A 25,581-nucleotide genomic window follows, 5' to 3' on the forward strand; every position below is an offset into this window, starting at 1 on the left:
CCGGCCTGTCTTTATTTCTTTTCCAGCGGCAGCAATTCTCTTCCTGCAGTGGTACTTGTTGTCACTTCTTGTACCTCCTAATGCAGAGAGAATCGAAGTTCAGTGTACCATGGCAGACATGAGCAAGTGCTCGGTCACATTGCTCAGCATTCTGCCGCTAACATGATGGCAAGTTTTCTATTTGTCGAGTAACATTAGGCTAGGCATAGGCTAGGATAAGCTTACACTTCTGGTGTGCTTCTATCTACTGTGCTTGCGGCTCATCCGTCCATTCTTTGCCTTTGTTCAGCAAACATATAGAGCTGACAAGGTCAAGCAAGAACCTGCTATACAAGAATTAAATTGGTGTCGTATAGAGGATCAACATAGTTGCATTTTCAGTGCATTTCTGTAAGCCATGTCTATTGAAGTTCAAGGGAAAAAAAAGAGGAAAGAGGTCATATGTTGTGTTTACCAATGGATATGGATTTATTACGGAACAGCGACTTCTTGGGAGCGAAGAGGATTTTTGTGTATAAGCTAGCTCCAATGGTTGTTGAGCTCAGAGAGTGATAGTTACAAATGTGAGAATAAAAGGGGGAGAAAAGTGTCCAAGTTTTTTTGGTTGATATTGCTTCATAAGATGCTCCATTATGTTAGAGCCTTAAAACTATAAGAATCCTGGAGGAATTCGTTAAATGGATTAATTCAAAGATGAAGCACTAATGCGGTTGTTATGATTAACACATATGTATAATATATGATGCATCTAGCTTTTTTTCCCTAAGGTAGAATATATATAACAGCATTCTGTAGCCATGAAGCCATGAAATCTACTTTGAGGATATATGTAATAGATTTGCAGCCTGCTTTAATCTGATGATGTTACATAATATGATTGGTTGGAGTTCGCTCTTGATTCTCTGTGGCGGTTTCATGTAAAAGAAGACTGATGTTAATACCTGTCAGTGTGAAGAGGACCATGCTTGTGGACAGCCAATGTTATATTCCCTGACTGACTAATTTGTTGAAACAAAAAGACAGAGAGAATCCTTTACTAAATATAAAGGCAAAATATTTTATTTCAGGAGGTAGCTTTACAACTTTACAATCTCAGCCACCTCGCGTATTTGTGACAAAATGCACTTTACTTCAAGTTCAATATAATCCAAATATATTCCTCCAAACAATCTTGCTCTTGGTGACTCCAGTTATATATGCATTTGGAACCATATTAGATAAGCTTGTTTGATACTATGCATTTTAACATAAACATATTATTAAGTTTACCTTACAACAACCACCGAATAATGCCAAGCTATGGAGAAGAACAAGCTTGAACAATAACATATCCTTGGCTAGCTAGGACCATTGTAGATGTTTCGCTGCAGAAGGAACATGCTATGCTGATGGATAGAAAGCATTGAAAAACAGCGAGCATCCAAAAGGTCTCGAGTGTCACAGGCCAAACATGCAGGGAGATGACAACAATGTTTCTTTTAAGAATGTCCAATGAGCATTCACTCACTCCCCTTTTGGGTTGCTTTTCCTTCCATTAGGCAAAAGCCAATTGGAATCAGTTCATGCTTTATGCCCCAAAGCACTAGCTAGATAGCATCTATTACTATGAAGCATCCCACAAGGAGATGTCTCCACTTCTACAATGGCACCAGGTGGCACCCTCTCCAGGCAGCAGCATATTTTAGTGATGAATGTGGACTGACATCTGGATTTATGCAGGTTTCTTGTGATTTCTGTGTGCTTCTATAAGGTTTGGTGAATTTCAGGGACTCTCTAGTCTCTACACATCGGATCAATTAATCACTGTTGCAAAGGACAAAATTAAACGCAGTCTTCGTCACACCTGAAGAAACTGAAAGCTGCAACTTATTCAGTGATACCTTTTTTTTTGTGATTCCTGATGACTCATCGTCATCTCCTCATCCCAGCTAAACACCTGTCGTTAATTTTAGAGTCAATTATATATTTTTCGATGATAAGTACAGATTGTACATTAGTATATCATTTAGAACCACTTTATGTTCACGTTTCAATGTATGTTTTTGAACTCACTCTTTAGTATCTACACACCAGATCAATTAACTACCGTTATAAATGGAAGATGAAGAGAAACCAGTCTTCTGTGTACCTGAAACTGAAAGCTGCACCAAACTCAGAAGCACCTTTTGTGATATCTGATTCATCTTAAAGACTAAGTGCTTCTCAAGTTGGCTCATGGAAATCGAAACATTGAAACCCAGATTCATCCACATCCCCTTAAAACACCTAAATACAAGCAGAGATGCCTTTCTAGAAACACTTGTCATTTATCTTTTGCAAACTGCAGATTAGTATAACCTATATATATCTGCTTTATGTTCATGTCAGGATGTGTTTTAGACGAGGAAACATCGTTTTCATGAACAAGGCACTCTCTTTTCACATAATGCAGGGCTCCAAGTCCTCAAGAGAAAAGAAAAATATGCTGGCTTCCATTCCATGTATTGTTGAGCCCATCCTCTCCGGTTCTCCCCGAACGACTAGCAGTAGAGCCAATTTTCTGTGAGCCAGAGGAAAAATTCTGCAGAGACGATGGAGAGAGAGCACTAGCTGAGAAGGCGGGGGTTTTAAAATGAAAATGGCCAGGGAATCCTTTTGGGCACTGCAAATTGTTGGGTAGAGATGCCCCGTCCAACAAAAGAGAATGAAAGTAGGGGTTGTTGACGTGACAGCAAATTGCTGGGCATCCGGTTTTCGATGAACCCTAGCAAAGCTAGCCATCTTTCTAACAAGACATATAGTCGTAAAGCAATGGGGGAGGAGGAATTCGTAGCGCCATTAGCCACCAAAACCCTAGTGGCGCAACGTAAAAAGGCCAGTGGAATTCAGAGAAAGCCAGCCAGCTTCATTCTGTAGAGCTAGATCAAAATAAAACTGCCAAAGAGAACGGGCGTAGCCAGGATTTGACCATAGGGGGAGCCAAGTAGTAGTGTTGCCTACCAAATCGTGGCTTCATGGCCCTCGAGTAGCAAATTAGAAATAACGGCACAGTGCCGATAGAACCTGTTGTGTTACTTCGGTGTTACGGACAGAAAGGCCTAAGGCTTGGTTGAGATGGGCTTATTGGTCTCAAAATTCAACACATTTCACTATGAAGGGTATGGGCTGCCGGTAGATTAGCTGTTTATAGGAGAGAAACAGGATCATTATTCTCCGAGCAAAGAGAATTCTCGGAGTAGCAGCAAGCTTGTTCAAAGAAAAATGCATCACTGTGCTTTATTTGACTGTATATATCAAAGAATTAGAGTTCAAGCCATGATCAACCAGTTTGGTTATCATCAAGAACCGGAAGCATGGATCGAGCCATACAAAATTCCACATCTATCCCAAACCAAAATTCCAGCAGGGGACCATCAGTACTTGATGGAGAGATCGTCGCCACGCATCTTGACTTCAACTATTCTCTCCGTCATGACAAGAGAGCAATTCTGCTATGAATCCACCACGCGTGCCAAAGAAACAGTAGCAGATCGTGGCCGTGCAACGCAAAAGATGCATGCCAGGCATGAGTGCACGCGCCAAAGAAAAAACCAAACGTTAAATGGAAACAGGTGTAAAGCAAGAGATGCGTATGTGCATCACCCCGACCGAACCCAAACGAAACTTATATTCTCCCATCACTCATTCCATGACTCCATCTCCATGACAGAAAGAGAGAGAGAGAGAGAGAAGCTAGAGAGATAGGCCAGGCCAGCAGTATATAAGATGCAGCGGTGGGCAGGCATGTGGTGAGCAAGAGGGAGGGAGGGGCAAGAGAGGGAAAGCGCAAAGGGACGGACCCTCGCAACATCGAAGCTAGTCCAAACTAGTGGGAGGTTGTGTGCAGGGAGGAAGACGACGACCAAGCTCGACGAAGCTGCTGCTTCTGCTGCTACGTACCCATTGATCAAGAGAATCCTAGCTCTCAATCCTCATCCATGGCGAGGGGCAAGGTCCAGCTGCGGCGCATCGAGAACCCGGTGCACCGGCAGGTGACCTTCTGCAAGCGCCGGGCCGGGCTGCTCAAGAAGGCCCGGGAGCTCTCCGTCCTCTGCGACGCCCACATCGGCATCATCATCTTCTCCGCGCACGGCAAGCTCTACGACCTCGCAACCACCGGGTAGGTCCAGCTGCATAGCTCTCCTCTGCAGCTGCCATGATCATCAGTGTGCTGATGAACTCACTCGACAGAACCATGGAGGAACTGATCGAGAGGTACAAGACGGCCAGTGGAGAAGCAGCCCTGCAGGGTGACGGCGGCGGCGACCACAGAATGGTTAGCGATAGCTCCCTCGGCTCTTAACTTGTTGGAATCGTATTCTGGTTCTTTGCCCCCACCCAATCTTTTGCTCCCAGAATAGCGAAATGTTAGCATCATATTCTATGCTTATTCATTCATACTTTGCTTGAACATTGCAACATTTTTCACTTTTACACACCGCTAGTGCTAGGTTTCACCTACATATCATGAGCTGCTATAGGATCTGGAACGCTGCAACTTTGTGATTGCTATAGGGTCTGTTATTAGACTGCCAGTGGCTGAATTTTCTTATGCATCATACCAGAATATGAACAGCTATAGAAGTACAGAGACAACGTTTGTTGTGCTCATGCCAACACATCTATAAAATTTGAGCACAATTTAATTTAAAACTACTTGCAAACACAAACCATCTTGTTCCTGTCTGTCGCTAAACTGCTAGATGCTGGGCAAGAGGCACCCTCTCTGCCTCTGTTGCAACCATACTCCAGGTTGCAACTCTCCCCTCTGCCCTCCCTGTGCCTGTTGCCTAAAAGCTTTGGCCATGTATGTGACCCAGGACCCAAAACAGGAAACCATGGTGCTGCAACAGGAAATCAATCTGCTCCAGAAGGGTCTGAGGTAATTATTCTCACAGCTTTACCTTACAGTTTGTAGAAAACAATCAAATCAGCTCCTGTTTCCAGCACACGCAAAGAAACTCGATAAACCTCTATGTTTGCTAACAAGTTTGAGCTGTGACATGGATTCGGTACATTCCATGTTTTTGTCTACGTGTAGCATCACTGAATTACCAAACCAAGCAAGCAACATAAAACATTTGTGTGAAGAGACAGAAACTTCAAAACCTAAGAAACTAACCCTTGCACTTCACACTAAACTGTTCAATAGAAAAACATGAACTACCATCTCAAAATAGGATTTCTTTAAAAAGAAAACAAAAGAGGAAACAACAGAGTTTGCTTACAGCATCACACTTCAATTCTGCCATTCATGCTGACAAACAAGGAACAATTCTGCAGGTACATATACGGGAACAGGGCAAATGAACACATGACTGTTGAAGAACTGAATGCCCTAGAGAGGTACTTGGAGATATGGATGTACAACATCCGCTCCGCAAAGGTAATTTACGAAAACTCCCAAATTTTCTTAAAGAAATATAGTTTCATACATTGCTGAAATCGTAGCTTGTCTAACAGATGCAGATAATGATTCAAGAGATCCAAGCACTGAAAAGCAAGGCATGTCAAACTCTTACTCATCAACTCTATAAACAACCAAATCAACATTCACAACTTACTAAAAGTATCTCTGTGCATGCAGGAAGGCATGTTGAAAGCTGCTAACGAAGTTCTCCAGGAGAAGGTAGCGATTATCAGTTCACTCTGAGCTATAAACTTTAATCAATGATAAGCAGCTGATAGTATGTGATGTTGCATGCAGATAGTAGAACAGAGTGGTTTGCTCGACGTAGGCGTGATGGTAGCAGATCAGCAGAATGGGCATTTTAGTACAGTCCCACTGATAGAAGAGATCACTAACCCACTGACTATACTGAGTGGCTATTCTAATTGTAGGGGCTCAGAGATGGGCTATTCCTTCTAACGGTAATAACACCCTGAGGGGCTCGTTCTGTTGATTACTAGTGTGTAATACAATTAATAAGCTTGTGTAATGGTTTGTTCTGCTACTTTGGTGTAACTTCTAGCTATATAGGACATTGTCCCTCAGGAGTGCCCTGGTATTGTATTGTCATACATTGTGGTTCTTTGCTTCCCTAAAGAACTCTTGAGGAGCTCTGATGTTGTGTTACTTCACTTGATGGCGAATATATGTTTGTGTTTCATTCTCATCTTTGCATCTACTATCAGAGCATGTGATGTGCACAATTGGACAAAAATATGGACTTATGATCCCAGTTTACAGAGACTAAGGTGAGCAGAAGTAACATATAAAGAGAACCATAGGCATTAGAAGCTAATACCAGGAAGTCAAACTATCAGGTACTATACCGAGTCATCAGCACATCTAAAAGCCATCAGCCCTATTGCTAGCTATACTGTAGCAGAAATGGAATGAATGTACTAAACTCGGGGTCAGTAAATGGGCCAAAATGCATAGTGAAAGATGGATCATCTTCCCAAGAAATACTGACAATAGACAATTTTACATGCAAAACGAATACACCAATGCTTGCAACATAAACGGGCAATTCTTATCATCAGGCAAGAATATGACATTCTAGTTTGCTTCCTAGCATTTGAATAACAATATGAATCATAATCATCCACTGGGCTAGAAGAAACTGCAACTTCAGAAACCGACAGTCATAACTTCAGCCCTCGAGACCAAGGGTTGTATACATACAGGAACACTAAATGGTTTTGAATGCAGCGTGCAGCCTTTTTTATTTATCCAAGATCAATTGTAACTACTAGCTGCAAAATATTCATTCAAGAAACCATGTCTTTGGAAAGATCAGGATAAACATCACTCATGATAGAGAGTAAGGTACATCGTCCAGTTGGTTCCACAACCAATACACACCTTATTGGAAAAAAACTAGGAAGCAAAAACTATGAATTCCACAGAAGAGGCATCACTGTTTTGTCAAGCTGGTATGCTCACATCGGCATCATTTAATGTGGTTCAGCTCTTCTGACCTGTTCGCAGAAGAAAAATAAATGAGGTTAGAACAAGTGCTGTAGGAGAAAGCCAGAAGCAAAAAGTGCAAGCAAACAGCTCACTGCAATCAAACTGCAATAAGGAATCTTCAATACTGTAGGAAAAAACCAAAATGGAAAAGTGCAAGCAGACAGCCTACTAAACTACATAAAGTACAACCATGCTGAAACTAATATAGCTCCATCCTATACTTTCAAGTTTCGAGAGTTTTAACAGTTGTAATTCACTGACATGCCTTTATAAGGCTAAAACTAGAATTGCTAACCATAAAGTTCCACAAAAGCTAATACAAACCTGGCAAACTAGCATAATAAAATCATGCAGTTGATTGACTTCAATCACTTCTGAGTAATCTCGTGCTGAAACTTAAGCAACTGCATATACTTACTATTCTAAATTCACATAAAAGATGTATCATAAACATAATCAAGTCGCGACTCACGGCAATTATGTATGTATTGTACTGAGCACAAGACGTTATTTAGAACTAGGTCCTGAGCATATCTATCCAACAATTTGCAAAGTGCAAAGGATTCTTTGGCTTTTGAAAGTCCTGCTTTCTTACTGCCTCACAGAACTTGCATATACATCCCCCTCTGCAAATGTTTCTCTTGACCAGAAGACTGGTTCTGGTGCTCATGAGAATAGATAACTCAAGAATACATGGAAGCCAGCATTATTTAACTCCCAAAAACAATGCTAACTAGTCTAAATACATCCTGACATAAACATAAAGAAGCAATATATGTTATATTAATATACAGTTTGCACAAAAAATTGAATGTAAAGTGTTCCTAGAAAGGCATCTTTGTTAGTATTTAGGTGGGTTAACAAGATGTAAATGACCTATTGGCATATTGTTTGGGTGCCATGAGCTAGCTTGAGACTCCCTCTACGATTGATCAGATATTACCGCTTCTCCAGTGGTACTTGTGAGTTAGGTGCTGCTTTCAGTCTCAGATACATAGAAAAGTGAGTTCCCTTCCAACCATTTACAGTAGTGGTAGTGGATCTGAGGTGTAAAGGCTAAAGAGTAGCTTCAGATGCATACATTATGACATGAACATAAAGCAGTTCTAAATATTATACTAACCTAAAATTTCGTAGGTCTCAGGAAAAGAATTAAGAAATTTCTCTAAAATGAGCAATAAGTGTTTCCAGAAAGCAATTGTTGTATTTAGTTGGGACAAGGAGAGGAATGGACACAACTTCATTCTATAAACTTTGCAGTCCTAATCCACCACTGCAGCTTTTACGCTAGAATTGCCATGTACATTTGTAATGACCTACAAAACAACAACAACAGCAACAACAACATGGCCTTTCAATCCCAAGCAAGTTGGGGTAGGCTAGAGTTGAAATCCAACAAGAGCACATGAATAGAAGTTTTCCAAGCACTCCTATCCAGGGCTAAATCTTTGGGTATATTCCATCCCTTCAAATCTCCTTTTATTGCCTCTTCCCATGTCAATTTTGGTCTTTCCTCTGCCTCTCTTCACAAAACTGTTACGCCTTAGGGTTCCACTACGCACCGGTACCTCCGGAGGCCTTCGTTGGACATGTCCAGACCATCTCAGCCGGTGTTCGATAAGCTTTTCTTCAATTGGTGCTACCCCTAACCTATCACGTATATCCTCATTCCGGACTCGATTCCTTCTCGTATGACCACAAATCCAACGCAACATACGCATTTCCGCAACACTTATCTGTTGGACATGTCGTATTTTTGTATGCCAACATTCTGCACCATACAACATTATAGGTCTAATCGCCGTCCTATAAAACTTGCCTTTTAGCTTCAATGGTACCCTCTCGTCATATAAAATTCTTGATGCTTGGCGCCACTTCATCCACCCCGCTTTGATTCTATGACTAACATCATCATCAATATCCCCATCTCGTTGTAGTATTGATCCCAAATATCGAAATGTATCCTTCCTGGGCACTACTTAGCTTTCCAAACTGACATCATGACTAGCTTAATACACAGTAGATCACGCAGTTGGTCAAGTACAATCCATTACTCGTGTTGAAGCTGACAGAACCACATCCAGTATTTCAACATCAAAATTCATTCGGATTCAGTAGGTCAAGTACAATCAACCGTCTGTTAATCAGGCTGAAACTAACACAACCAAATGTGGTACTTCATCATTGTAATTAGCTCGGGCAAAATACAGACCACAACCGCAAATTAGCACTCAACATAAGTAAACATGTGACGAACAGTGGATCATCATATGAAGCAAGGGGGGAGGGGACAAGACAGCGCAAGGAACAGACCTGAGACCTTGTCCTCCCACCAGTAGATGAACCTGAGGTTGGCCCCCTGCTTGTCCACCTTGTAGAGCTGGTACCAGTGCTCCGCCACCTCGGCTCCCAGCACGGCACCGGTGATCGCCCCGAACCCGGTCGCCAGCAAGACGCCTGCAGGCAATCACAATCACAGACGCAAATCGTCGATCAGCAGCAACAACGGAACAGAGATCACGATCGATCTGTAAACCCTGGCAGCCGCAGCCGCAGCCGCAAAAGCATCTATCCCCATCGTACCGTGCGGCGCCTTGGAGTACTTGAACGCCACGCCGCCGAGGTGGGCGGCGCCGACGAGGGCCCCGCCGAGCGCGAACTTCCTCGACTCCCGTAGGACCTTGAGCTGCAGTAACCGCATCGCATCGCATCTGTGGTCAGACGAGAAGCGAGAGGAAGAGGAGGAGGCACGGATGGAAAGTGGGGAAGCGGATCGGGGCGCCGACCTGGGGCCCGTAGACGGGGTCGGAGGCGATGAACTCCTCGACGTCGGCGTCGGACCACTTGGGGAGGGGCTCGGCGCGGCCGTAGACCTTCTTGAAGTAGTCGAGGAAGGCGAGGTTGCGCGCCCAGTGCTGCTTCACGCCCTCGAAATGCTCCCCGATCCCCATCGCCGCCGCCGGTTCGCTGATCCCTTTGGATTCCTTTCGACGGCGAGGAGGTGGAGGTGGTGTGGGTGCCCTTGCTGCGGTTGGTCTGGTGGGATTCCGGCCGGGGAAGGAAGAAGAGGGTCAGATGATAAATGGGCTTTTCTGCTCCGGGCTCGAATGGACGGACCTACTACTATATGGGCTTTCGTTGGCGGCGATTGTAGCAAAGTGATGGGCCTCCATGTAGCAGCTTCCGTTCTAGCCCAATAAATGATCCTTCCCGCATGAAACCGTGCGATCGGCGTCCAAAACCAAACCAGGCAAAGATTGAATTTTACTTTGGAGCTTGGATAGGGCGATAGGCAAAGATTGTTTCCTTAACCTAGCTGCTTTCAATTTTACCTTCTTTTTCTTTTTGAAGATTCCTTTTGTTTTATGCTCCCTCCGATTCTTTTTGAAGAAAACCATGCATGCTTGTGTGCATTGTAGGTGAATCGATTGCTTGAATGAATAGTAATTTGGGATGGAGGAAGTACAGTATTATTTTTCTGTCCCCAGTTCAGGTTACCATTTAGTATTCCCAACATTGAACTTTTATTCCCATGCTTTACTGTATACAGGACATCTGGTACCATATACATTCTCTACTGCCACTGCGTGATGATGCTCGTGCCGCTTGCCTATGATCTCGTGCCTTTCTACGTTCCTGGAGATGTCGTCCCAACCTTACCTTGAATAGGGATGTGCTTCTCTCGAAAGAACACGCATACGGAGTGAATGTCAGCCAAATAATTGACAGTATTCTAAGAAACCACTCAGGCACTGGTGTGAAGGTATTGGAGCTTCAACAATATGACATCACCGATCACCGTCTCGACAGTTGGCTTCTAAGAACAACTGTCTTGCTTTGGAGCTGTTGGACCTTAGTAATTGCAGTAAGGTAATTTGCCTGAAGGTACCTTGTGTGCTGCAAAAGTTTAGCTGCCTGGAGGTTAATGGATGCTGGAGGCTCCAAATCTCTCCAGTTTACGCTTTGATGGAAATGTAAAGCTGTCACTTAGAGAAACATTGAAGATGAAGCGCTTACGCATGATCCGATCAAGAGCTGTCTGTTACGCTCGTGCCGATCTGTCATCCATTATGCCAAATCTTGAGTCTCATATGCTCCAGTAATGAGGTATGCTATAAAAACAAAGGTGTTATATGCCTTGTGTATAATTGATCTGAAACATATGGCTGTATGTTGTGCAGGTGGTCGATACACTTGTGTTGCCTACCAAATTTCTCTGCCTCAAGCACCTGACCATAGTGTTGATTACATCATCAGGACCTGCCTTCTCCCCATCCTACGATTATCTTTCACCGGTTTCCTTCCTCGGATACTTTTATCTTGGAGGTAAGGCACTGTTCGTTCATTCCATCGTGCAAATTAAAGATATCCATCTGGTCACTGCATTGGATCCACTAGCTCAATTTCCTTTTTCATCCTCTTCAGGTAAGTGAGCAAAGCATGGAGCATGAATCGGTTCTTGGAGGTTCCTCAGATTTGAGGCAGATACCAGAACACCGCCGCTGCTGCCTCAGGAATGTAAAGATGACAGGGTTCAGCTCAGCCAAGAGCTTGCCTTCGGTGTCCTCTAGCACTTTGTGATTAGCAATAGCAAGTGATCTTCATCAACGAATAAAGAATCAATGAAAAGCACAGCAAACACGTGGTTATACGGGCGCTAGCCATCCTAGTAGACTAACGAGGCCCAAGGGAAATGACTTCCCACAGAACGTTGAAGCTTGCCTTTCACCGAAAGAAGAAAAAAAAAGTACAGTCACTCACTTGGAGGATGGAAACAAAAGTTCTAAGGAAAATGAAAACAAAGAAGCCCAAACATAAATGGGCCGTGCACATCTAGAGAGAGAGATTATGAGTTAGTGGGCCGAGACCACCATAAAGAAAGCAAGCAAGCTCCCAAAATTTGGTTTTTGTTTTGTTTTTGTAATTAAAATTTGACTTTCAATGAACATCAGATGTCCTGTTTGCGACCTTCTGGAATCCTTTTCTAGAAATTATGTGGTATCTTTGTATTTTCATGAATCAGAAGTTGCGTTTCATGCATCTTTCCCATAAGTTCGAGATAATTAGTAGTGAATTGGGTCAACGATAAAATCTTTAAAACTACACGGTAAGCCCTAGAAGCCATCTAGTATATCGTTCGCTGATGTTTTGAAGTTTCAGCCAAGATAAGTTGTCTAGGATTTCTGAAATTGTTTCAAATTTAAGGTCAAACGAAAACTGTGAGACGGTGGCTGTTCAGGAATGATTGTATAACTGGTTGTTCAGTAGCTCCCGTAAGAACATCTGAAGCTGTAAACCAAATAGCAGCATGTTGAAACAAAACAAAAAAAAAATACACCACAGAATCGAAAGTAACCCCTCTTGCTCCCTCTTCCTCTGAAGTAGCGAAAGAAATGTCCAGCATTGGTTCATAATCATCTCTATCTACACACCTCAAAACATGACGTTTGGGAGCCTCTCGCTTATTGTTCTTGCTGCGATTTTTCGCTCTTTTTGCCGGAAGAACGGCAGGGGGAGGACGCCTGGTATTAAAAGACTGTAAGGGACTGCTAGTACTCGACCGACGAATTCATTTCTGCTTTGCCGGATCCTACTGTGCAGCTGCGATCGTCGACGAGGACCGGCCAGGCCACACAGGCGGTGGCGCCTGTTTGCGCGGCGGAGACGGCGGTGGCTTCTGGGCTTGAGCTGCTGCCTCGAGCTCCGAGGTCAGCATGTCGAACATGACCTGGACGTCCTTGTACCCGCAGGTCTGCACGTCCTCGTGGAGCTTCAGGATGCCGCCACTGCCTGTGTTGAGGTGAGATCTTGTCAGACGCATAGTGGCGAGGAAAACAAAATTCATGACTCAGCTACCAGTTCTGTGAAGAGGCATTATTCATGTGTTTTCTTAAACTAATCTCAGGAAAGCGAAATAAACAGAACCATCAAGAACCTCCCTTAAAAGTTCATCAGACAGATATAGCCAAACTTGTCATCTAATCAAAATGCTGGTTATTAATCTAAAAGTTGAATTCATAAGCAAATAAATTTGCTAATTTGGTACATATACGAAACTAATGCATCTTTTAGGACTGTTGCAATTATTTAAGCAAATGATTTCCTAACAAATTTGTGCTAAACGAAATAAAGAACTCTATTGAACGTGAGGCTTAGCTTGGGATTTCCATGACAAACGTCGAAGCGTAGCACCAAAAGAAACCAAAAATCAACAAGGCAAGGTGGCAAATGTAACGAAGACATCTTTGCAGAAAAAACATATAGAAGGAGAAATATTCACTTCTTTACACTTTGTTACTATTTTATAATGTAAAAGAGACAGTCCCTCCACTTTCCTTGGGCTAAACCGCCAAATGGCATCATAGATAGGAACTTTGGACCATCCCAATCCCAAGAAAAGTTACCAGAAATTGACCTAAGCAACCCAATGGACGGCTGCGGTACAAAAAGAGAACCTCCCTAAAAAAAGAATGCAAAAGCAGCATTGGCCACGTCCCAAAAGATCGGTACAAATCATATAGTGAGTGACGCCCTTTTGTTTAAGAAACTTCCTACTGATGATTCTCTGATGCACCGTTGAAAAGTGATTCTCTGATGCCATCTGCAGTTTCACTGCCAAGGCACCGTGTCCGTTTGGCCTGAGCAGCCTTTTTCCCGCTGTGGCTGACATATAGGCTCACGAATCACGATTTTGGTCCACAGGGGATGGCTCCATCCGGTTTCGATTTTCTCCTCTCTCGGCACACAGGACGTGGATTTTGTACGAAAATTAAGGTAAAAATCTCCCAAAACCTCGCACAATTCCCGTGCTCCCAAGAAAGCAGGCTCCACTGCTCCAGTATTCAATCAAAGGCTGCATGCACAGGAAACTACTGCTGCATCGTGAAGCTTTTCTTTTACTACTGCATGCAGAAGCCCATCCAGTTCTGCATTCACTCGCCGCGCTCCACCCCAGTACGCATACGTATCCAAGGCACGCGAGATATTTAAGGCCGGCACGTGGGCCGATAGCGACATCCGACGCGGGACACACAGCAGCAGCGGCCGGGGCCCACCGTCGGCGGCGCTAAAGGTCAATGGCGGCAGCGGGGGGCCAGCGGGCCAGGGAGAGGGAGGGGGCCGTGTCAATGTGCCACCATGTGGCGCGTGTGCGCGTGTGTGTGGTTGGGGGACGGACGCGCCCCTGGCTTGCGGCCCCGCGCGCGCCTCGTGGTGAGGCCGCCGGGCCACGCAGCGCGGCGCGGCCATTCAAGTCGAGATCGTGCGGAGATTTTCGTGCGGCTGCTGCGCAACGGGATCCGGGCGAGGGGGATGGATCCAATATAAGCCGCTCCTTTTCGCTGCGCTGCCATTGCCAGCAGCGGCGGCAGCCCCTTGTACCCTTCAATTCGAGCCTTCACCTTCGTGAATCTGATGACTAGCTATTCATGCTATGTGATATCCTGGAGGGAGATGTTTACCTCTGCTTGGTCGTTTCTCAGATTGTGCTAAACTTAGCCTGGTTGATGCAGGCTAGTTAGTATTCAAGCTGAATATTACGTGTCCTTTTTTTCTTTTTCTTTTTACAAATTTGAGTGTCGATTTCATATACTACTACATTTTTTTGAACAGAAAAAACTGGAGAAGAGAAACAGTAAAGCCGAAGCCGACTTCAGTTCCGGACTTCAGGGAGAGAACAACCAATAGAGCAGTCGAGTGCTGTGTGTAACCAGAACCGAGCCTGGTACCAGCTGAGTCGCCAAAACGAAAATTCGAGAGACGAGCATACTCTAACCCTCGTATCATGCATGTATGTTTTTGGAGATGATTTGACCATTAATTTCGTATACCCTTCCTTAACCCTTATTTCGTTGAACATGTTCTACGATTCCTCTGTAGAATCCGGAACAGAGACGAAGCGAACCCGAGTCAGCCGACGAACTCGACAACAAAATCGAGCAAGCAACCCACTACGAGTCTACGACGCCCAGGAGAACGAACGAGATGTACGATCGCTTTTTCGAGTCTAATTCTCAAGGATTCCCCCCCAAAACATTAACAGAGAGAGCATCCGGATGAGGGAAGGGAAGGGAAGGGGGCAGGGATGGTCACTGACCGGGCTTGCGCGCGCGGAGCCGCGCGGCGACGGCGGCCCAGGCGCGGCGCGCGCGGGGCACCACCTTCCTCCGCCACCACGCCACCATCCCGCGACGCTGGCGGCGGTGCCCCTTCTTCCGCCTGCGAGGCTGCGCTGCCTGCCTCCGAGTCTCCTTGGCCGCGGCGGCGTCGCCCTGCCCCGGCGGGGTGTGTGTCTGCCTGTGAAGGGGAGTCGGGGGCAGCGCGTGGTTTCAGTTGGGTTCGGCAGGCAGGCAGAGGCAGGGGGGGGTGTTTTATCCCGTGGGTTCCGGTCGGCCGGGCGCGGGGCACCGTTCGGGCTGGGTTCGGTTGGGTTGGGTTGGGGCGCTTGCGTGCTGCGACTCGCGGCCGGGTTTCTCGGAGGCACGTGGTTGGCGCCTGCCGCCGCCGCACCGGCTCATCCGGAGTTTGTTCTTCCACGGAAAACGTCCGGTTTTTCTTTTCTTGCACTCAGTTACTGTTACCCCTGTACCGATTATCCGTAATCTCTTTAGCAACAACTTACTTTTCTAACCAATGGCTAACAAAATTCTCTGATGTTTTTTTGTTTCTTTGTCAGCTGGTGTTTATTACCTTTTTCGCACAATGAGTTTGCATGCTTGTGTCCATGGCTTCGACACCTCAAGAATTGCAACTACCGATCTATGGTGTATAAGCTATCAACGCCATAATAACGTAAACATCTTATATCATGTTTAACCTCATTTTTTTCCGTCTCCAAGCAATCATATGTATCCAGATGTGAAAAAGGTTGGTTCTGAGAGCGGGTTGTGAAAAAGGTTGATTCATATGTGAATTTACTATGGGCAAACTTCGCATGCTATAGCATCATATCTCCATGCTAAATAAGCCGTATCTAAAAATTATAAATGAGAATTAGTGTGCGGCAATATCTCATTACCATATAGTGCACGTGATGTGATCCGGCAGATTAACAACAAATAACAGATATCCTTCGGCACAAATCAAGCCTAAACAAAATCTCTGAAACAATAAGCCACGCACCTGGCCTACCTGACAATTAGCACTAACCTCCGTTTCACAACACTAGTCAATTTTGACCACCTTTTCTTTTTCTAAGGGGTGTACCCTTACTAAACTTTAGCAACTAAAGTTTAGCAACAAATTTGCCAAACACCCTTGCTAAACTTTGTTAAACTATGGTTGCTAAACTATAGCCCTTTAGCAACCACTAAACTTGGAGCTGGACACCCTTTGCCCCTCATTATTGCTTATTTGGACCCCCCCCTCTCTCCCCCCCTCACATTAAATAAGGACAAACATGTCTCTCTACACCTCATTAAATGTTGTTTAGCCCATGGATCCAAACAGTCATGGCTAAAGTTTAGCAACTCAAGTTTAGCAAAATTTAGCTGCTAAAGTTTAACAAACGGATCCAAACAAGCCTAAATACTTGACACTACACGCTTCCCAAGATTTGTTTTCCAATTTTGCCCTTAGTATGGCCCACCTTGTCCCACCATCAACCAAATATAAATATTGTCGGGGGAAATATTAACAACCTCTCGAAGCCCATGGAAACAACAAAACATGAAGGCACAGGCCCACCTAAGATGACAACGACTGCCGTCGGCCCAACATGGGGGGCGAGAATCACGCTCCGCCTCGCCCGACCCCGTATCCCGGGGTCGGACGCCCCCGACCCCCGGAAGACCAAACTCCGCCTCGCCCGACCGCGGTTCAGGGGTCGGGAGCGTCCTCCCCCCCCCCGGCAGGTCTCCGCCTCGCCCAACTCCAGGCGTAGGGGGTCGGGCTAACCCGGGCCCTCCAGACAAGTATCCGCCTCGGGCGCGGATCTTGTGGGTCCCCCTATCGATCTCGCCATAAATGCGCCGCAGATCTGTCCGGAAGAAGGATATCCGCGTCCCCCACGCAGCTCGCCACAAGTACCAATGCGCGGCCGCACAGTACGAGCTACGGTGGCTGCGACCTCCACCGATTCGCTACAGGGCACTCATGGCTTGCGCCGCCCGGGGTAGGTCTCGCCCGTTCTCGCGACCCGCGCGTCCGGTGGCAGAGACGCGACGTCCGCCCTCCACGAGCCGTCAGGAGGACAGGGGGATCTGCTGCCTCCCCCAACGGACACAGGTGTCACGACGAAACGCCATCATCACGCTCGGCCGCTGCGGCTGCCGAGGAGACCGTCGGTGGGACGCGACGGCGGCCGCCCTCCTCCGGCAAACGCGCTGGCAGAGGTCGAAGGCCGGCGAGGACGCCGGTGATCTGGGGACTTGGTCCCTCCCCTAATGTCGTGTTGTTACCTAGCTATGTTTATCTCTTTTACTTCTCCTCACACTCGGTCTCGCCTGTAACCCCGGTGGCCTCCTTACGCTATAAAAGGGGAATCGGGGGCCCGAGACAGGGGAGGCTTCTGAGACAACTCGAAGCACCACAACGCTTCCAAGAAAACAGAACACATGCACATACCCTTCGAGAGCATCAGTACACACCCAAGAGACCTGGGACCGGTTCCCTCTCTCGCACTCCTGTAACCCCTACTACAGAACCCCGCGTGGGCAACACGAGCAGCTCCTGATACTGGACGTAGGACGTTCCTTTGCCCGAACCAGTTTAAACCCCATGTCTCCCACGCCACCATCTGAAGCCTTACGCGCATAAAAGAAATTTACTAGTCTAAGTCTTGATCCGCTAATCTTGACAACGACAGTGACCGAGTACGTCCTTTGTGTGAGTCTGTACAGGACTCCTTGTGGGCCTGGGGATGTGTGGCCAACAGGAGGCGAGGAAGAGGAAGATCTGACTTGTGGGCTCCACATGCCAAATCCACGTCAACATCCAATCAGCATGCCACATGGGTGGATTAACCTTGATTATGCAGATTTGGACCTCATGTGAACTAATTATCAAGTTCGGGGACTCTAATGTGCATTTTAGGAGTTGAGAGACCTAGATAACACCCCCTGCTAAGTTCGTGGGCTGGCTATGCATTTTACTCATCTAGAAAAGTCAAAACGATCTATAATTTGGGCGGAGGGAGTATTGATTTTTCACAATATTTGTAATTCCCGAACCCTAGTTAACTCAAATTAATTAGCAGTTTCCCCCATCAAAAACTATTAACTACTCCCACCGTTCCAAATTTTAGGTCATTTTGACTTTTCTAGGTTCATAGATATTATTATGCACATAGACATTTTTTGGAACTGATGGAGTACTGATTTTATCACCTCATTGACATGACTTGGTAAAATAAACCTACAGGTAAAATGCACACAGCCACATAGGTCAAAAAGAATGGAAAGTATTTTATCTTAATATCTTTGACTTTTATCATCCTCGATGATAAGAAAACCTCGATGATAAGAAAAGTACTAATATCAATATTAAGAAACTGCCATATATTTTGTGGCAGCCCGTCAAATGAGGCTTCTTCTTAGTTCAAAGCTCATGTGCAGGAAAAAAAAAAGGAGAGAGTAAATTTGGCCGTTGGGAGCATGCCCGTCAAAGAAGATTGTGCCTTAATCGCCATATATTTTCGAAACGGAGCTTCATTGATCATCTCATCAGACTGGAACTGGACTGAAGGTGAAAACAAACGAGGATGAGGCTGAGACTGATCGACGGCGACGGCCCACAGGTCCCCATGCGGGCTCCCCCGGTCGGGCCACGGAGCCGTTGTCGTTGACCGCCGACGGGGCCACCCCAGCCATCCGTCGCGCACACGTGGCGCCGGATGCAGCGCTGTAGGCCCGCAGGCTACCTTGGCCTAGGCGCCTAGCTACCGGCCTACTGCCCCTAGAACGACTGGGAGCCTGGAGCTCTGCACGGTGCACGCAGCCCGGGTTGGCAGTTATCTCTTCTGCCATGTGCAGTTACCCTGCTTCGGAGACCGCGCCGGCGCCACCAATGGCGACGGAGATTATCTCGTGTCAGAATCTCCGGTTCCGGTATTTCGGTTGGCGACGCCGGTCCGGTGAGGGTGTGGTTTGACTCGCCCATCGTTGAACGTGCTCGGCTGCTAGTCTGCTATACACGGCTCCATGCCACGATCAAAAAGTTATAAGGGGGCGTTTGGTTTCCTGCACCTGTCACATTGAATTTTAGATATTAATTAGGAGTATTAAATGTAGATTATTTATAAAATCTATTACACAGATGGCTAAACGGCGAGACGAATCTATTAAGCCTAATTAATACATCATTAGCAAATGTTTACTGTAGCAATACATTATCAAATCATGGACTAATTAGGCTTAATAGATTCGTCTCGCCGTTTAGCCTCCACTTATGTAATAGATTTTGTAAATAATCTACGTTTAATACTCCTAATTAGTATCTAAACATTCAATGTGACGGATGCTAAAAATAAGCAAAATTAACCAAACAGCCCCTTAGTCCAGATGGTTAATGTAGATGGGATTAGCAATTTGGTTCCGCAGCACACACGAGCAGCCGAGCAGGCAAAAGCAAGGTAGCCGTATCCGTTGGTGTGGACTGTGGAGCTATTTTGTACGGTGCTAAACGCTGAGACGCTTCTAGTTGTTTCGTCCGTGTTGAGATCTATCAAATCCACCAAAATGTTTATAACAACATAAGGTAGTGCACGTGTGTATACTGTAGAAAAAAATGTATGCGCATGTAAGCATCTACTTCTGTATTTTGTTGTTTAAAAAGAATCGAAGTAGCAAATTCATACCTTCGTAGGTTCGTAGATAAGTTGGTTAACTTTTTTTTTTTTTGAACGGAAAGGGCACGAGAGTGTGCCTATTTCATTGATATAGAGGAGAAACAACCGTCGGAGCGGTCAAGTGATTAAAAGAAAGAAAAGAAAGGAAAGGAAGGGGGAAAAACAAAAAAACGACGCATGGAGTCGTAGCGTTGTGATTACGGTAGCAGGGCCGCTAGGTCTCTCGCTCCCGCTGTGATCCACATATTAGCTGAGGACTTTATCTTTGCCATTAGTTGCGTTGTCGATGAGCCCTTGTGGCGGAAGATGCGTGAGTTTCGCTCAATCCATAGCTCCACATAATCAGCAGGGTTAGGCTTCTATACGCTTTGCGTGGGGTCCCTGATGTTGATGTGATGCCGAGCCACCAGTCAATGGCCCTTGTACTGTGATTCCATTGCTCCGGTTGCAGGTTACCTTGTGATAGCCATTGGCCTATGAGTTTCCAAACCTGTTTTGTGTATCTGCATTCAGCTAGTAGGTGATGCGCCGTCTCCATCGTGCAGCGGCATAGGGTGCAAGTGGGAGTATAGTCCCAGCCCCGCTGTGCTAATCTGTCCGAAGTCCAAACCCTATTTTGGAGGATGAGCCAGGCGAAAATTTTGCATTTTGCCGGTGCCCAAGCTTGCCACACTGTTGCCAGATCTGGCGTTTTGATGCTACCTAGTAGTTGGGCCCTGTATGCTGAAGCTGAGGTGTATTGACCGCTATTGGTGAATTTCCATGTAATTGCGTCCTCCTGGTCCGGATTTAGCTAGTATCGCTGGATTAGGGGCCATAATGTGACGAATTCGCGGAGAAGAGAGGTTGTGAAGCCTGTTCTGTGCTGTAAGTCTCTAATCCAACTGCTATGGTGGAAGGCCTCCCGTACTGTTTTCTTTTTCCTTTTGGTTTTCGCGTAGAGATGTGGAGCGATGTCCTTTGGGCGTCTCCCTGCGACCCATGCATCTAACCAGAAGCGTGTGTTGGCTCCATTGCCGAGTGTGATCGTCGTACATGCCGCAAAAAGGAGTCTATCTTTGTCGTCACAGGGTGTATCTGTTCCAACCCACTTCTTATCCGGGGAAGCCCATGCATGCCATAGCCATCTCAGTCGAAGCGCTCTTGCGAACTTGTGAAGGTCAAGGATTCCGACGCCGCCGTGTTTTTTCGGAAGAGTTGTCCTCGTCCAGTTGATTTTGCATTTGCCTCCAGTAAGTTCTTTGTCCCCTGCCCATAGGAAGCGTTTTCTGATTTTATCGATGTCCTCTAGTACCTCCTTAGGCGTTCTGAGGGCCGTCAGCGTGTAGATGGGTTGTGAGGATAGAACAGATTTGGTGAGACATAGTCTGCCAGCTTGCGTGAGATTTCTGCCCTTCCATTTTGAGAGTTTGCTCGCCACCTTGTCGATCAGAGGCTGGAAGTCAATGCGACGTAGGCGTTCGACCGTTAGTGGGAGGCCAAGGTATTTTATCGGGAAGTTCCTCCTTGCAACCGGAAGGTCACTGAGCAGCTCCTGGAAGGTATCGTTTGAGCAGCTGATCGGTGTGACACTCGTTTTTTGGATGTTCGTTTTGAGCCCCGTCGCTTCTCCGAACTTTTGGAGGAGAGTCTTCAAGTTTGTGATGTCCCGTGTGGAAGGTTTGACAAAGATCACGGCGTCATCAGCGTACATGGATGTTCTCATAACTGTTGCACGGTTGTTGAGTTTTTGAAGCAGTTTCGTCTCCGTGGCAGCCGATAGCAGGTACTGTAGTGGGTCAATTGCAAGGATGAAGAGGAGCGGCGATAGGGGGTCGCCCTGGCGGAGTCCTCTCCCATGTTGTATGTGGTCCAGCAGAAATCCATTAAGGGAGACTCGTGATGTTGACGTAGTGAGGATTGCCGCGATCCAGTCTCTCCATTTTGGTGGGAAGCCTCTGTGTTGCATCATGGTGAGAAGGTAGTCCCAGCGTACCGAGTCGAAAGCCTTGGATATGTCAAGCTTCATAAGCAAGGTCGGTTGCTTACGTCTGTGGAAGCGGCGCGCTAGGTTCTGGACGTATAAGAAGTTGTCGTGGATGCTTCGTCCTTTGATGAAGGCACTTTGGCAAGGTGAGACAAGTTTGTGCATGAGAGGAGCTAGGCGCAGGGCCAGGGTCTTTGTTATAATCTTCGCTATGGCATGTATGAGACTAATGGGCCTGTAGTCTGCGATGCACTCCGCCCCTTCTTTTTTGGGTATTAGAATAATTGTGGCTTTATTGAGGAGGTTGAGATCGGCGCAGCGAGAGTTGAAGAAGGAGGATATCGCCGCCATGAGGTCACTTTTGATAATCTCCCAGCAGGTGGTGAAGAAGAGGCCTGTGAAGCCGTCTGGTCCGGGCGCTTTGTTTTTTGGCATCTAGGAGACGGCCTGTCGGATCTCCTCTTCAGTGAAGGGGTTGTCGAGCATTGACAGGTCGACTGTCGGGAGAGCAAGGGCTGGCCAGTTTAGGTCGAGCGTCCTACGTGGCGGGTCCTGCATGACCTTTTGGAAATGATCTTGTACGATCTGTAGTTTGTCATTATGGGTAAGTGCCCAGCCGTTGTTGTCGCGACGTAACTTCTGAATGTAGTTTTTTCTTCTTCTGCCATTAGCTTTAAGGTGGAAAAATCTTGTGTTGGCATCTCCTTCTTTGAGATAAGTGACTCTGGAACATTGCTTTTTCCTGGCTTTCTCTATGACGGTCCACCCCATGAGCCTCTGTTTCAGTTTGCCCCGTAGTAGTGTTTCTGCCGAAGATAACGCGCGTGTATCCTGGGCCTCGTCTAGGCGTAGAATCACCTCCTAAGCCATGTGTATCTTCATTCGTGTATCTGGAAGCATTGATCTGCTCCAGTGCCGTAGCGCCTGCGACGTGATATAAAGTTTATGGCCCAGTCTATGGAAAGGTTCCGTGTGATGGGTCGGTGTGTTCCAGGCCGTGGAAACAATCTCTTGGAAATGCGGCAATCGTACCCAGAAATTTTCAAATTTGAAGGTTGCAGGTCGGCGTATATCGGCGTGGTTAGTTAGCAGCAGGGGGCAGTGATCCGAGTGGGATGATGATAACGCGTGTAACAGGCTGTTTTCGAATCGGAGGTCCCAGTTTTGGTTGCAGAAGACTCGGTCCAGGCGGACTAAAGTTGGCGACCTTCGTTCGTTACTCCACGTGTATTTCCTGTTTTGCAAGTTGATTTCCTTTAAGCCGCAGTAATTGATGGTGTTTCTGAAGCTGTTCATGAGCCGCCGGTTGATGTTCGTATTGTTTTTATCTCTTGCCCGGTAGATTAAATTGAAGTCTCCAAGGATTATCCAATTGGTGTCGTCGGAAGGTTTAAGAGACCGCATGTGTCTTAGAAAAGATTCTTTCTCGTGACGTCGTGCCGGGCCGTATACCGTAGTGAGCGTAAAGGTGGTCATGCAATGACGGATGGTGACCTCTGCCGTTATGGAGAATCGACCAGTGGTTATGTTTTGAAGATGTACTGCCGTGTCGTCCCAGAGAAGGAGGATTCCTCCTCTCGTACCTGCCGCCGGTTTGTATGCGAAGTTGTCTAATTTGTAGGCGCCCAGAAAGGAGGCCAGACTCGAGTCGATGGATTGAAGTTTAGTTTCTTGCAGGCATGCAATTTGGCACGGTGTCGATCTCATGAAATCATGCACGGTTAGACAGCGGGCTGGCGCGTTTAGGCCCCTTACGTTCCATGATAGGATAGCTAGATTGTCGTATATCATGGGGCAGAGGTTGTGCACACGGGGTGTAGGTCGTAACGGTGATCGTCGCAAGTTAAAACGGCGTCATTTGTGTAGGCAGGTTCGATGACGGTTGTTGACGTGCGAATGACGTGGGCAGTCGGTCCTCCTAGCTTTAGGGAAGTTCGCAGGTTCATGATACATGGAATTGCCCGAAGGTCGAAGCCAGCAGGGCATGGAAATGTAGGAGCCCGAAGGTCGCAGCCAGCAGGGCGTGAAAAGGTAGAAGCCCGAAGGTCGCAGCCAGCAGGGCTTTGCAGTACAGGTACAAATAAGAAGATAACAGTCATGTAGTAACGGTAATCGCAGGAAGACGTTCTTTCCGAGCCAAGTCGTGGGACTCCCATTAATCAAGCTGTGGCTCCGCCGCGGCCGTGCCCGCGTGGTGCAGGAGCGCATCTTCTATCATGTCCCCCCCTTCGTCGTCCAAGCCAAAGATGGTCGTCAGGGCTGCCACAATGGTCTCCGGGAGAGGGCCCTGAAACATGGACAGGAAGTCACGAAGGACGTCGTCAATGGGAGTTAGCTCTTCGTTGGTTAAACCCAGTTTCTTGCATAGGTTTCTCTGTGCCTTCTCGGTCACCGGCATGGTTGGTTTCTTTGCGAGTCGTGCACTTCTCCGGACAGCCGTCATATCGAAGGTGCGGCGTTGTCGTTGGCGACGCAGTCCCGGTTCCTGGAGTAGTGATGGGGGTGGGATACAGAAGAGGGAATCCATCACTCTCAGGTCCTGATCCCCCTCCCTTTCATTGCACGGTGGGCCTCTCTGGGCGTTGAGAGGAGTGAGGCCCAAGTCAGTGGGCCTTCCCTGGCTCTTCACCCGGCAGGCCGCGTGGGCAGAGTGCCCGGCAGTAGACCCCGGGCTGGCCTGTGGCGCCCCATGGGCCGATGAGGGAGGTGCCCCGGCCAGAGCGAAGTGGGCCGTGGCCCCCCCCCCGCTCCCATGCCACCAGGGGAGATGTCGCTCGGCCCAGGGGAGAAGGCCCGTTGGCCCAGCTGTGCTGGTGAGGAAGGTGACCCAGGCAGGGCGAGGGAGCGGCCCGCGGAGCCCCCCCCCAGCATCAAGCCACTGGAGCGGCTGGTGCTCAGCCCAGGCGAAGTGGGCCGCTGGCCCAGCTGGGGGGTCTGCTGCAACGCTGCCTCAGGGGAGAACGGCCCTTCCTTGGAGACGGCGGCGCGGTCGACGACCGTGGCGTCAGGTACCTGCTCGACGTCCGCCACAGACGGCAATGGCGCTGGAAGGAGTACCACCCGCTGCAGCGCTACCCCGGTGGACAGCGGACCTTCGTTGAAGTCGGCGTCGCGGCCCATCGTGGATCTCCTCTGCTTGGTGCCGACAATCATGGCGTCGAGAGCTTGTTCAACTTCCGCCACCGTCGGCGGTGGTGGCGCCGGGAGCAGCGCCGTCCGCAGAGTGTCGAAGACTCGGGGCAGAGGTACCGTTGCGGACCAGGCCTTTTCCCCTGAGGAGTTGTCCTCGAAGTCGAGGCGGTCGGCGATGGCGGAGAACTTGCGGATGAAATCGCCGGCGTCGGTTCCCCTGTTTCTGGCCTTCAAAGCAAACACGTTAGATGGTGTTGTTACCTGGACATTCCCCGTCAGCGTCGCCGCCTGAGCTTGGAATAAGGCCCGCAGTTGAGACGGGTTGAAGGTGCTCTGTTCCTGGGCGTGGTGATGTCCTTGCGGCGGCGCGTAGCTGCGGCGGGGCGGGGATCTGGTGCGTTCACGGCGTCCTGAGGCCGCGCAGCCCCAATAGGCGTCGCCAAACTTGCGCCCGTGACCCGGGTGGTTGTAGTCGCGGTGCACGTCGTCGTCATCGTCGTCGTCCTCCCCGCGCCGTGGCGGCCAGGTGAAGCCCCGCTTACAGGTCGACTGGTCCGCCCGGTGCTTGGTGCGGTTCCTATCGACTTGGCGATGTTGTCGTTCCCGCCCTTGGCCGCCGACAGCCGCGCCTCCGTCGCCGTGGGTTCCGCGGCCGCCGCCTGCGGCACCGGAGGAGCCGGTTCCTCCGCGGCGATGGGCAGGCATCCTTCCATCTCCGTGGTCGTCGAGGTCCCGTTGCTCAGGCTCTCGCGGCGGTCGCGG

At 47.7% G+C, this 25,581-nt stretch overlaps 3 protein-coding genes across 3 annotated transcripts; 1 reads left to right on the forward strand and 2 right to left on the reverse strand.

The window, feature by feature from the left end:
• The first annotated feature begins 3,755 nt into the window (after window positions 1-3,755).
• LOC117861058 (MADS-box transcription factor 26) lies at window positions 3,756-6,134 on the forward strand. Its single transcript, XM_072294424.1, has 7 exons — window positions 3,756-4,138; window positions 4,210-4,294; window positions 4,839-4,900; window positions 5,302-5,404; window positions 5,482-5,527; window positions 5,610-5,647; window positions 5,726-6,134. Exons 1-7 carry the CDS (start codon window positions 3,957-3,959, stop codon window positions 5,885-5,887), a joined length of 678 nt encoding a protein of 225 aa, XP_072150525.1. The 5' UTR covers window positions 3,756-3,956; the 3' UTR covers window positions 5,888-6,134.
• A 460-nt stretch (window positions 6,135-6,594) lies between these two features.
• LOC117861059 (succinate dehydrogenase subunit 6, mitochondrial) lies at window positions 6,595-9,996 on the reverse strand. Its single transcript, XM_034744528.2, has 4 exons — window positions 9,724-9,996; window positions 9,521-9,623; window positions 9,251-9,394; window positions 6,595-6,945 (listed from the first exon to the last, which is right to left on the reverse strand). The coding sequence occupies exons 1-4, from the start codon at window positions 9,886-9,888 to the stop codon at window positions 6,932-6,934; spliced, it is 426 nt and encodes a 141-aa protein (XP_034600419.1). The 5' UTR covers window positions 9,889-9,996; the 3' UTR covers window positions 6,595-6,931.
• A 2,286-nt stretch (window positions 9,997-12,282) lies between these two features.
• On the reverse strand, window positions 12,283-15,293 carry LOC117859570 (uncharacterized). Its single transcript, XM_034742698.2, has 2 exons — window positions 15,033-15,293; window positions 12,283-12,727 (listed from the first exon to the last, which is right to left on the reverse strand). The coding sequence occupies exons 1-2, from the start codon at window positions 15,118-15,120 to the stop codon at window positions 12,528-12,530; spliced, it is 288 nt and encodes a 95-aa protein (XP_034598589.1). The 5' UTR covers window positions 15,121-15,293; the 3' UTR covers window positions 12,283-12,527.
• Window positions 15,294-25,581: the final 10,288 nt, after the last annotated feature.

The sequence above is a fragment of the Setaria viridis genome, chromosome 6, assembly GCF_005286985.2.
Source record: "Setaria viridis chromosome 6, Setaria_viridis_v4.0, whole genome shotgun sequence".
NCBI classification, from domain to species: domain Eukaryota; kingdom Viridiplantae; phylum Streptophyta; class Magnoliopsida; order Poales; family Poaceae; genus Setaria; species Setaria viridis.